This window comes from Talpa europaea, assembly GCF_964194135.1.
Source record: "Talpa europaea genome assembly, chromosome: X".
Classification (NCBI taxonomy): Eukaryota; Metazoa; Chordata; class Mammalia; order Eulipotyphla; family Talpidae; genus Talpa; species Talpa europaea.
In genome coordinates, this window is record NC_140081.1 from 75,447,562 (window position 1) to 75,461,689 (window position 14,128).

Here is a 14,128-nt window from a genome sequence, read left to right on the forward strand (position 1 = left end):
TTTAAAAGGATATTCTCTGAACTGATGAATTTGTGCTTTGATGTGATCTTCACAAATCTGTCTCAGCTGTTTGTACAAGTTTGCAGAAATCTTGTAAGAACAGAGATTTTCTACAGCCTGCAAGATTAAACACATACTTGCTTAAGGAGAGAATGGGAAGAGGACATTCTCAATTATTTACATAAAATTCTTATTTTGATATTTGTACATGCCAGCTTATTAAAAAGTTATTCATCCATTTAAAACATAAAGTAAAGGCCCTCCCTGGTGGTGCAAGGGGTGAAGCACCGCACTACGAATCAATCCGCAGCCTCAGCAGCATGAGTTCGATCCCCGGCCGGCCAGGGAGCAACCCACATGGTGCAGCAGACCTCTCCTGTCTCGCCCACTGCTCCCCTCAGCAGTGTATTTCAGTCAGTCTACCTGTTCTGCTCCCCATTCTGTCTCTGGTGAATCCTCTCACCCACCCTCCACCCCGTACCTCTGGCCTGTACCCCAGCTCTTGTATGCATAAATAAATTAATTTAAAAAAAGTAAAACAAAATATCAGTGCAGGTGGCGAACCTTTTCATAACCAATGTACTGTACTAAGAAAGAACAAATTAATATATCCATTATGGTTGTACAGGGTAAGGACGGAGGAACCAGAATCAAGTCAATTTCTCCCTTGTGAAGACATCCAATTTGTAACAACTGCTATATATAAATGTTGTCTTGTTCTTAAAAATGCATATTGCAGGGGAGAAAAATTAACAGTAACAAACAAACAAATAAAATTAGCAGGCAGGAGGAGACAAAGGGATCAAAACAGGGGAGGGAAGAGCACAAGGGATTATAGTGATGGTTCTCGGGTGAATTGGTGTTGCGAGTTTTACGGGCACTGCACCTGAGAAGAGAAAGCATACATTGCGCAAAAATGAACAATGATGTAAAAATACACATACACACAAAAATTAAAAAAATGCTTACTGCTCTCATAAATAGAACTCCATTTTAAGTTTAAAAAAAAATAATTAAACCCAAAACTTATTTATACTTTCTTTGGTTTCCCTGAACAGAACAAAGCAGTAATTATTGCTAGATGTATTATAATGAGTATGAGTATTATAATAAGTATGAGACAATCAAACACCAAGGATATTTCACCAAATTTCAGTTTAAATAGATTTGCCTATGGTTTTGCCATAGCCTGCATTTCCTGAATTGTAATTCACCTGCTATCACTGAATAAACCCATTTTTCTAAAAGGAGGTTATTTAAACGGGTTCAAAAATTTGCACAACTAAATATTAATTACAAAAGAAATGGCTATATTTTTATTCCATTCTACTTAGGTGGATTCTTATTTATTTTTTAAAAGATTTATTTATATTTATTTATGCATACAAGAACATAAATAGGCCAGAGGTACAGGGAGTGAGACGATTCACCAGAGACAGAGTGAAGAGTATAACACTAGGATCTACTGAAATACACTGCTGAGGGGAGCAGCAGGTGAGACAAGAGAGGTCTGCTGAGCCTTGTGGGTTAGCTCCCTGACTGGGATCTAATGCATACCACAGTGACTGGCAATAGCTTGATAGCACTGACACTTAACAAGCCCTGTGCCACCAGGGAGGGCCCTCATCTTTTATACTAAATCTCAAAAGGACATACTTCAGACTGCAGTGAGTTTCTCATTATGTATTATTAAGACTTTCAAATTTAAAACAATAGACATAATAAAACTCTTTGGGTGAAGTATGATATATTCACAATTCCAACTAGTAATGACTTAAGTGTAACACCAGGATTTCTTTCTCACCACAACAGAAGGCAAAAATTCCACCAAAATTGACTCCAAGGGAACATCCAAATTCTGTTGGTTGGAGTGGAATTTTATAAATATGCAGAAATATGCAGTCGGAAGTCATAGTCCCAGTAGGCAGGTTCAGTAAATGAATCAGCAAATGAAAGGAAAGCTTAAAGGAAATCCCTTATAACATCGGAGGAAAGTCATTACACCAGGAAATAGCAGACCAATTTGATTCAGCAATTAAGGAGGAAAAGAGAAGTATGTTTATTTCATATGCCTCTCTGTTCACACTGGTTCTCTGGTGGACTCGATTCTTCCCCTTCCTCCTCTAGTAAATTCTTACTGTATATTTGGTGTTCCTTTTGAGTGAATCGTATTTTTCAACATCCCCATGTCCTTGCGAAAACTGTCTTCATACTTTATCTCCCCATTTCCACTTCCAGTATTTCTCAAGTCCTACTTTTCCCATTCCCTTTCGCTGTGTTCCTTTCTCCCATACAGTTTTCTCAGCATATCTATTTATCTTCTCACCCAAGATACCTTTTCCCCTTACTACTTAGCTAGGTCCCGCTTCTTCCAATAAGCCTGAGCTACCAGTGATTCACCTGGCTCTATTAGCAATCACACAATACTGACTTGTAACGAAGTCAATACTATATTTATGTGTACATCCTGTCCCCCAACTCTCCTTAATGAAATAGATTAGGTGCTCATGTTATCTATGTGTTATTTAACACTTTCTGGACTCTGAACCAAGTAAATATAGTAAATATTAAAAAAAAAATGAATGTATCCATAACCCTAAAGCAAATGTGCCCAGCACACAGAAGAGGCTTACAATGTAAGGAGAAAACTAATCAGAAAACATACGATCACAATACACTGTGTGCCAGATGCTATTGAGAGGGATAAGCATCCGGGGGCAAGGCCCCAACAGAGGCTTTCTAGGGCAGGGGCAAGTTAGGAAAGGATTCCTGAGCAAAAGTAAAGAGGTGGGGTCCCAAAGACCCAGAGACAAATGGATAAAGAATGGGAATAGTGAGTGAGAATAAGCCGGGCTTTCTATGCACACAGTATTTAGTTAAGAATGTTTTAAAGGGGGGCCTTCCTGGTGGCGCAGGGGTTAAAGACAGTGCTCTCAAGCTATCGCCAGCCACTGCAGCATAAGTTGGATGCCCAGCCGGCCAGGGAGCAACCCACATGCCACAGCAGACCTCTCCTGCCTTGCCCATGCTCCCCTCAGCAGTATATTTCAGTCAATCTGCCTGTTCTGCTCCCCACTATGTCTCTGGTGAATCCTCTCACCCCCTGCATCTCTGACCTGTACCCTAGTTCTTGTATGCATGAACAAATAAATCTTTATAAATAAATCTTAAAAAAAAACTGTTTTAAGATGTTATAGACCAGAAAAGCAGGAAAGGCATGATCATCTAAGGTAAATTTCAAAGATCAATTTGGAAGGGAACATTGCTTGTATAATTTAGCCTTCACTGCTTCTTAACATACAGACCAGATCTAGTAGTTCCCTTCCTCAATAACCATCCATTGAGCATTTCATGTACTTTTATGAAGAAATCCCACTGATAGAAAAAATATGAAGGACTGAATGGTGTGGTATAATACATGGTCTAATATCATTTAGGTAAAAAAGGAAAAATGAATAAGGACACACAGTTGTTTTCACAAGCAGAAAGCATCTCTGGAAAGATTACATCTCCCAAAAGAACTAATAATGTTTGCTGAGGGGAACTAGCTGGAAGGTTGGAGGATGGGGTAGAAGTGAAACTTTTCACTATGTGCTCTGTAATACTTTTTGGATTTTGCACTACATGACTGCATTACATACTTTAAAAACTTAAATACTATCTTGTTTAATAAAACCCTTTTTATCTTTCCAACCACAACTTTGAACATGGTATTCAAGGTCCAATCTTAACATTTCGGCCAAATGTCTGTTTATAATCTTCCATAAACCCTGTGATCTAAACATTCTGCTTTCTTTGCTTTTAAGCAAGGTTTGTTTGGATGTCATGTATGCCAATACAGTGGCTTCCAAAAAGTGTTTTACAAACCATAGTAATAAATATATTTTATGCCACAATCCATTATACATAAAATTAATACATATAATTGAAACAAAATCTTCATGAAACTGTAACTTATGATTATTATGTGTGATACACTGATATTTCTTTTTTAAAAAAATTTCTGGTCACAAACTACTATAATTTCATGAACCTACTAGAACATAAATACCTACTGATTTCTATAGCTCAGCTTTGTACATAGTGAGCAGTTACTGATTCAACAAGGACTGTGTATTTACTAAGTACTCTGAATCCTGTTAGGTGCTAGGGTAAGAGTAAGTAAACATGAGTAAGAAAGTGCTAAATTACTCTTTAGACATTTGAGTAAGTCCTATTTCAGATTTTTGAAATGCGCTTTTAGAAATGTATTCATTATTTTACATTTCTTTTTACTTAAATTCCCAATCATTACTGGTAAATTTGTTACCTTAAATCCTTTTTGAAGGTATTCAGGTATGAAATAAAAACATTCAAGCAAGGTTTTATTCTTTATATCTTCAAATTCCAGCCTCTCCCCTCCAAAATCCATATATGTCACAATGAAAATGTGTTTGATTGGGCCTCCCCAGTGGCACAGCGGGTTGAGCGCACGCTGTGAAGCATCCATAGCCTCTGCAGCATGGGTTCAATTCCAGGCGAGCCAGCCAGGGAGAAACCCACATGGCACAGCAGACCTCTCATGCCTCGCCCACTGTTCCCCTCAGCAGTGTCTTTGGTCTGTCTGCCTGTTCTGCTCCCCACTCTGTCTCTGGTGAATTCTCTTCCCCTCCAGCGCCTCTGACCTGTATCCCAGTTCTTGCATAAATAAATAAATCTTAAAAAAAAAAAAAGAAAATGCATTTGATTTTAAAAAAACCTCCAAAAATATATAAATGTGTACCTAATGAAATACATAACTATAGTTATTAAAATATGATTCTGAGAGAAATATAGTATTTAAGAAATAGCAAAGGCACCTAAGATTGCATTTGGGATCAGGGAAAAAGTGGAAATAAGGGTGAGACGACTGCAGTAAAAAAACAGAGGATTAAAATAATGATAAAAAATACAAAGAGTGCAAAAATAAAGAGTTAAATGTGGTAAGAGAGGGAATCTTGAAGGTTTTCTGATTTAACAACAGACAGTAAAAAAGATATTTAATTCTCACCAGGGTGCTAAACTCTGTTGATTGACCTGCTGAGTCTTATTTTTCAAACCCTATGTTTAAAGAGAAAGAAAAACAGCAAAAAACCTTCCAACAACTGATAAAACAATTAAACCTAAATGATTTCTATCTATTAAAAATGGTTAAAAAAGATATTCAAAATTTATAAAAACCAAGAAAGGAAGTAAGACAGTAAAACAAGTGATTTTTCTTTTTACATCTAGTAAAAAGGGCTAAAACAAGAATGAAATTATCAAGGACTAAGAATTCATATTTGGACATTTTTAAAAATAGCAGGAATAGTACTAACAATTCAGTAAAAAGAGGAACACTATGCAACATGTGAAAAAAGTTTGAGCTTAAAATTGAGTGACAGGTTAAACTTACATAGAATATAATAGCTAATCATATCTGCTAAGAATCTTCTCTCCTACAACCATCAACTGCTTAGACAACCAGATTTTCAATGGATAAAAACCTACACTGAGATGGATACACTATTTACTTGTTTTCTTGTTGTCCTCCACTGGGTAAAAAAACCCCTTAATAGAAAGGTTCATTACTTAAGATTTATTTCACAAGAAGCTAACAAGAGTTCCTGTTATTAGTGATGTGGTGGTGGGATATTTACAGGGACTACACCTGAGGGGAGAAATTAAACACTACAAAAATGAGTAACAATGTAAGAAAATTAATAAAGAGTCCCTGCTATTGATGATAAAATTTTCATCAGAATTTAAGTATAAACTAGATTTATTGTTGACAATAGTTAAGACATTTACACTAAGAATAAATGCTACTTTCATATATAAATAACCAATCAGCTCCAACCAGCTCCAAAAAAGGTAGTTGATTTAAAAACACCACACCGCTACTCATACATACAAAGGCTGAGACATGAGAAAAATAATAGCATTATTTAAAAGTAATTTAAAATTTTAAAATATTTAAAATATTTAAAATATTTAAAAATATTTAAAATATTTAAAAAGTATTTAAAATTTTAAAAATTTAAAAGTATTTAAAAGTATTAGTTAAGGGCCTCCCCGGTGGCGCAGCGGTTGAGCGCTGGGTTGGGAAGCTGCCTGCAGCCTCTGCAGCACTGGTTTGATCCCCGGCTGTTCCCCAGCCACCAGAGGAGGGTCCCACATGGCGCGCAGACCTCCCCTGCCGCCCGCTGCTCCCCTCAGCAGTGTGCTTCAGTCCTTCTGCCTGCTCTGCTCCCTGCTCTGGCTCTGGTGAATTCTCTCACCCTCCCGCGCTTCTGACTGTACCCAGTGCATGTATAAACAAAAAACAAACAAACAAATAAATAAATAAATAAAACATGCCTCTATTAAAAAAAAAAAGTATTAGTTTAAAAAAAAAAAGAAAAACCTCACATGCCAAAATAAAAATTCCAACCATAAAGATACCACATGTAGGGTGTCCGTGGTGGCACAAGGGTTTAAGTCTCAGTACTATCAAGCTATCACCAGCATGAGTTTGATCCCTGGCCAGGAAGCTAACCCAGCAGACCTCTGTCTCACCTGCTGCCCCCCTCAGCAGTGTATTTCAGTAGATCTACCTGTTCTGTTCCCCACTCTGTCTCTGGTGAATCCTCTCCCCCACCCCACACCTCTGGCCTACACTCCAGCTCCTGTATTCATAAATAAAAAAATTATCTTTAAAAAAATCTTTGTTTAAAGAAAAAAAGATACCATATGTAAAAACAGAACATTTTCTTGAAACATCCAGATATGTCTCATATTTGATACATAGTCTATTAGCTAGCTGTTCTGGAGCAGCGTGGATTTAGAATTTAAAAACGTGTAACTTTAGAGCTGTAAAATAAAGCATAATCTTAAAACAAAGGTATCTTTTTTAAAGACTCAAATATTTACTATTGTTATTATCGTGATCATCACCAGTATTTTTTTGCAGTATTTTATCTACAACTAAACTACCCCTGCCAATTAGATGGTATTAATCTTCCCATTTTGAAAATGAGAAAACCAAGGCTAAGAGACTCACTCAAAGTGATCGTGAATGGCAGATCTCTAATCTAAAACATGCTGATCCATTGAAAAATCAGTGTATTTAACCACAGTTGATCTATAGTCAATCAAAAACAAGTAAACAGAAACCCAAACCCCAACATTAACGATATCTCACTCTTAGAGGATTTCAAGGTTTTTAAGCAAAGATAATTTTTAAACTCAGGTACAATTCTCATTTAATACTACTATTTAAAAGACAGTTTGTTTCTTGGCCTCCCTGGTGGCACAAAGGGTTAAGCACAGCACTGTAAAGCTGTCCGCAGCCTCTGCAGCTAGGGTTCAATCCCCCGGCTCGCCGGGGAGCAACCCACATGGCACAGCAGACCTCTCCTGTCTCACCCGATGCTCCCCTCAGCAGTGTATTCAGTCAATCCGCCTGATCTGCTTCCCACTCTGCCTCTGGTGAATTCTCTCACCCCCTGCACCTCTGGCCTGTACCCCAGTTCTTATATACATAAATAAATAAATCTTTTTAAAAAAAGTTTGTTTCTTGCAAATGTACTCATAATAGCATGTTCTTTTTCAGAAATTAAAAACTTAGAGGAGGCAGCACAAATAATCCACACTAGGAACTTCCATACTTAAATTTTAAAGAAAAATGATTCTGCAAATATACAGTGGTAGTCCCCCCTTTATCTTTGGGGGATAAATTCCAAGTCCCTAGGTGATGCCTGAAACACAACAGTACCAACCTATTATATATACCATGTCTTTTTCTATACAATATACCTGTGATAATGTTTACTTTATAAGTAGGCACAATAAGAACGAATAATAATGAAACAGAACAATTAGAGCAATATACTGCAATAAAAGATAAGTGGTGTCTCTCTGAAAACATCTTATTGTATGTAGTATACTCCATCATTGACCACAGGTAACTGATACCACAAAAATCAAACCCAAGGATAAAGGGGGACTACTGTATGCCAAATAAGTGCTCACTTCAGGGAGAGAACAAGGTGCAGGAATAAGGGTCTTGGCGAACTTTTATTTGGTATACTACCTACTATATTATTCCAACTTTAGAATACTTACCTTTCAACAAGTCAAAAACAAGCACCTGAAATCTAGATGGTCTGAAATATTTTTACTCCCTCTGTTCTTTTATCCTTTTTGGACATAAACATCTCAATAAACTTTCATAATCCAAAGGAGCATTTATAAAACTAAGGAAAAACAATATGCATTGTAACACTGATTTTAGACTAAGGAAATTCAATTGAACAATAAGTGCTAGTAAATCTGAAGTATAAGAATGAGAAAACACAAAAAAATGAAAGCAATGATCTCTTTAAATTAAGGGGATATAAGAGAATCAATTTACCAGAAAAAAAATCTTCTGAACCAAAAGCTCTGAAAAAATATTCAAGATAAACAGTATATTAACAACCATAATCAATGTTATAAACATGAAATATAACACATTATTGTGAAATTAAATGACCCTGCTACACTGCCAAAAATTAAAAAAAAAAAAATTAAAGACGTTCTACACCTGCATATCGAAATAAATGCCATATGCAAGCAAAAATGGAAAAAAAATACCTAATCTGATGACAGTTTTCTTCCCTAATGCAAACTTATTTGCCTCCAACACTGTACTACAGAGATATCTGAAGTGCTGTGTGTTTTAGTGAAGTGGCAGGACAGTGAAAGTGGACTGGATTAGAAACTGGCATGTAAGTTTGAGTCCCCTCATCGGCCAATAAAGTACTACAGGCATGTTATTTTACTTCATTCAGACTCAAGTTTCTTCATCAGTAAAGTGAGGATAGCAATTATTACCCTATCTACTTTACAAAGGCTTTCTATAATGCTTACGTGAAATTGAAAAAAAGATGAACCTGCATGTAAGGCTGTCGTGTGCATGACACAAAGAAAATATATTGGACTAAATTATCTTTTAAGGCCTTCCCGCCACTAATTTCATAATTCTAGTTTTATATTATTATACAACTCAGGAGCCATGTATCAACATAGCCAAATGAGGCAAGCTTATCCTTAAGTAATAGCTCAATACTACTACGACTTGACAGAGTATTACAATGCTTATAATATTACATAGCATTAACTATGTGTTGGGCATCATTCTAAATGTTTTGTATGCATTGACTCATGTAATTTTCATAGCAACAGAAATTGGTGATCTCAATTGACATATTACAAGTGAAAAAGCCACACTGTTGCTTATGAAGAAACTTGATTTGTGATAACACCATGGTATCTTTTTATATCATAGTGCTTAACTGTGTTTTTCAAACATCTTATTTGATTCTTATAAGCGACCCCAAAAGGCAGAGAGAGCAGGTATTCTTTCCCCGATTCTGCAGAGGAAGAAACCAAAGCCAAGAAGTTCAGTACCTTTCCCAAGATCACAAGGGTAAAACCAGCCAAAACTATTAACAGATCCCAAACTTCTGCTTTCTGATACTAACCCAGAGTTTGCCCATCACCATTCTACCTCTGCAACTAAAATGAATAGATGAAAAACTACAATTCTGATAAATTAAACCAATACAATTGGATGTGAGTATATTTTAATATGAAACTGCTGATGCCATATAATGTAAAGTAACTTCTTGAATAGGTTCTGTCAAAAACACAGAAGGGCAAAATACCTCCGTAGCAAGGCTTCCCAAGAGATGCCTGTGTTTGAGGTCAGGGCAGGCCACCCCAAGATGTGCCAAGGTAGTGTGTATATATTTCAATTAGTGTTACTTGGGAAACAGCAGATGGAGAAATGCCACTCTAAACTTTCCTGTCTCCTAAAAGTAGGAAATAAATCTCTCGTGTGAAGGTGCTCTCCCTGTACTAGGAGAGGAGACGTTTTATCACTACAAAGTTTTCAGGACCTGTTTCTCCCATGTAAGTAGGCTCTGCTTAGCTTGCTAAATTAGTGTCCAAACCAAAAATGTGAGGAATTTCGTTATCTAAAAAGTAGATAAGCATATTACACTGTTCAAGTCCCAGATCCCATATTCATTGAAATAAACCGGTATTTTTCTCCTGTTAATCTGTCTTGTATCAATTTAATTATTTTCCAGTTGTAAGGACCAGGAGAAAAATTTTCCTCCCCAACACCCGAAACTTTAGATAGTACTGAATCTTATGTTTTCCTATACGTACCAATGATAATTTATAAATTAGGCACAGTAAGAGATAAAAAACAACTACTAATAAAACAGAACAATTATAATGATATGCTCTATCAAAGTTATGTGAATGTGGTCTCTCCCAAAATATCTTACTGTACAGCTGTGGTTGATAAGTCGACCTCAGCTGTACTTAAAACCTCAGAAAGCAAAATCCTGGGTGGGGAAGGGGAAGGAGACTACTGTCATGGCCCTTAACATACTTAAATTAAATACTTCAAGTACCCATGTGCTAAACAAAAGAAGCAAATACGAACCTCAGACCAAGTCTCTGGACTACAACCTACCGCTCATTTTTGGACTAAGGTGTGTCCTGTAGCCCAGAAGAAAAAAACAAATACAAAGAGCAAGAAAAGAAATGGCAAAAGGTTACTAATAGGAAAGAGGTAAAGTATATGGATAACACCTAAATTTCTTGAGGCCTCTCCTACAGGTGAATAACACCATGAAGCAAGAAGTATCACAATAAAATAACATGGCACCAAGTTACAGGAGTCCATTATCGGGAAAACCTCTATTAAAGTAAGGTGCCATAACTTATAATCAGAAGTGTCCAAGATAAGTCTAACTTACATCAATATGACTGTACTTAGTCATGTGAAAATGTGATCTCATTATAAAACAGAGTGTATAAATTGAAAAACTGTAATTAGAAGAGAACCAAAAGTCTACATAAGGACCCATTTCAGAAAGTAAAATCCCCATACAGCCCACCTCAATTTATGCCAACCAAATCTGGTTACCCAGACTAATACATACCTGGTAGAGTTCTTCTAAATTGTACTTAATTGAAGTACTATTCTGGATAGCTTCCACTGCTTCCTTCAGTTTCTGCCATGTTTCATCTGTGTAGTTTTCTGGTAATTTAGGTTTATCTGGATGATATGTAAAAGGCTGGTGTCAGAATAATATGTAGGATATAGTAATGGAAGGAGTCATAAAAGATGGTAATAGAATTACTGCTTTTTAAGGGTAAATTGTAATCTTTATAATTATTACATCTAACAATTAAAGTAGCCACTATAAGTTCAATTTTACAAAGCAAAATATCTGAAATACCAGGATACTGTTTAAGTCATTTTGACTCACCTATTAAAATTGAAGGTGAGGTTTTTCTCCTATTGACTGTATTGCTTAAAAAATGAAATTCAAGAATGACAGAAAAAAATAACAATCCTTATCTTATTCCATTGTGTGTAAAACCTAAGTCAACATGAATATTGTACCTGGGATGTAAAATACGGAGCACCTAGTACTTACAAAGCAGTCCATAAACATCTTAACCTTCCTAATAATGACATAAAGAAGATGCTACTATCCATATTTTGCAATTGAGGAAAGTGAGCCTGATAGACTCATTTTGCAAGGCTTGCCTAAGGTCACCATAGATAGTCAATAGCAAAGCTAGGATTCTAATCCAGGTCTGTTTGCTCTCCAAATTTATGCAACATCTACAGAAATGGAGAGAAACATCTTAATTCATGTTTTATTTTCAATTACATTTATAAGCTGTGAAACTGAAAAAAACCTGAAACATCCAAATGACTCCAGAACCTGTGCAGCATTTTCAGAATGGAAAGAAACATCTTACTCTAGGCTTTAATTTAAACTTCATTGACCAGCAATGAGTGAATTTTTTTTAATTAAAGCATTCAAATGCCTTAATAATGGGATTTTATTTTAGGAGGGAAAGGAAAAAAAACCCATAGGGAAAAAATCTTTAAAAATAGTATAAAGATACAATTCTGATCCTAGCTTATCTCTTTAAAAATCCCTGGCTATAAAACCACCAATATTTTTAAGTGAAACAGTGAACACATCAGTCAATTCATATTTACTTCAGAAAGGTCTAGCATTAAATCAAAAAGACTACAACACTCCTGAGTGCCTGGAGATGGGAGAAGAGTAATAGAAAAAAGAAAAGGTTCAAAATAAACAGCACTCTTAACACTGAGACAAAACAGAGCATATTTCTGATTTCCACACTAACTGCTGAAAACACAGTATGGAAAATCTAATTTTTTCTATACTAGTATTTAGCCACAAGGCGCTTATCTGACAAATATGACTTTAGTTCATTCATTTACTTCTCTATTTAATAAGTATTGGAGAATTTATCTGCCAGTACAGGGTGGTGAAAAAGTCAGTCAGAAAAACAGAAAGACAACAGATAAAAATTAATTCAATTCAATCACATTTTTAAAACTGCTAATTTTATATTTGCATCAATGCACTTATGATGCTTCCCAATCACATATCTTAAACACAAAATGAATAAATTTCCAAAAGCTGCAGGTCAGTACTTTAAAACCCATTTTAGTGATAAAAAAATTAGATGTAGTAATTGCTCCTATCTTTAGACTAGTGGTACACAGAGTTACTACTTCTGTGTATAAAGTATTTTCTGCTTCCAAACCCTACCTTTGGAAAGAAATGCAGAGACCATAAATATTTTTCTCCAAACACTGCTTTCCCAAGAATATAGTATTCAACATTACAAATCTAATTATAAATCTCTGAGTGAAAACCACCATTGCTACCTGCATTTCTAGGGTCTAGAGAATGTGGCCTACTGAGGCATAAAAAGAAAAACCCCACCAGTGCTAAAGCTCACTATGTACCTGAAACAAATCTTAGGATACAAATTTCTCACCTGTAAAATCCGGATCAATCATACCGACAGTCAACGTACAAAGAATAACAGATAAGATACAATAGGCTGATAGAGACCTCAAAATACTGCACAGAAACACCCGGTGTATGCTTCAGCATAAGGCTTAACCACCCCCGGAAAATGAACCCTCCACCCAAAAAAGGACCTCCCTCCACCTCATTGATTATGCATAAAACATTAGGCCACCTCTATACTGTTTAATATATTAACATAAATAGAGCACGTGATCGCTCAAGTGTCAAATCCTTAGTAGGTGATTATGGATTTTGGCCTTGGTTACCTTTAAAGTTCTTGATCACTAACTTCTTAGCAGAGCCAGGCTTGCTGTTAGCAAAGCTAGAGACGGTGGTAGAAGATTTGGCTAGGCCGTTTGCATGATGCACCGAAGCCACAGAAGAGATTAATATACTCTTATTTTTAAGTTGCTGCTGCTGAGATGTTGCAGCAGTTGGTGAAGATGAGGAGGAGGAGGAGGAGGATTCCTCAGCCATCTTCGCATCAAACCCTACAAACTCCAGGGTGTCTTCAAAACGCAGCTTCTTCTGTATCGGTGCGTGGCTGGAAGCAGCCACTGAAACCCCCAGGCAGGAGAAGGAGGAGGTTGAAGGGGATGCCGAATCTCTGGGTTGTAAAGGAGGAGTGGAAGAAGAGGAAGAGGTGGAATCAAAGTCTTCTCTCTCGTTACTACTGTTACTGCTGCTGCTGCTGCTGCTGTTTAACTTTCTCTTCTTGGCAGAGGTGGGCGGAGTGGTGCTGGTATTACCATCAGTGGCAGATCTGACCTCCTGAGCAGCAGCAGCAGCTGAGGGATTGGGGGAAGAAAAACCTGTTGGAAACATGAAAATAGCGGGGTCAACAGGCAGAGGAGCATCAAAAACCTACGTTTATATGCCTGCGTGCGTGTAGAAGGTGGCAATGCTAGAGGGGGAAGGGAAGAAAGAAGAGAGGAGAAACACAGAGGACGAGAAGGAAAGTGAAGGGGGGGGCTACACCGGGGGAATGGGAGGGTTTGGGAAGGCGGATAGGCTGACACCAGAAGTGAGCAGAACGGGGGGGGGAGAGGGAGAGCGAATGAAGAGGCAGACAGGTAAACGGCCGTGCCGTCCCCCTCCCCTGCTTTTCGGTCTCTCTCCCCCCTTTCTGCCGGAGCGACTCCGTGAGTCTGTGAGGCTGCAGCTCCTCCTCCTTTCTCCCTCTCTCTCTGGGAGGGGAGATGCCGTGGTTGGGGGGAGGG

General features: G+C 37.2%; 1 protein-coding gene across 6 annotated transcripts in view; it reads right to left on the bottom strand.

Annotated features, from left to right (window-relative positions):
* The window catches only part of CUL4B (cullin 4B), a gene marked incomplete at both ends in the record, with an annotated part of 40,346 nt that overhangs the window by 17,703 nt on the left and 8,515 nt on the right, over positions 1-14,128 (bottom strand). For 5 of the 6 annotated variants that reach the window (XM_084258403.1, XM_084258402.1, XM_084258405.1 and 2 more), the window contains 3 exons: positions 14-117; positions 10,980-11,095; positions 13,175-13,720. In XM_084258403.1, the coding sequence (XP_084114529.1) occupies positions 14-117; positions 10,980-11,095; positions 13,175-13,720 (766 nt within the window). Of the gene's footprint in view, positions 1-13; positions 118-10,979; positions 11,096-12,873; positions 12,896-13,174; positions 13,721-14,128 lie in introns of those variants that run through there. The other variant, XM_084258406.1, reaches the window with a different exon arrangement.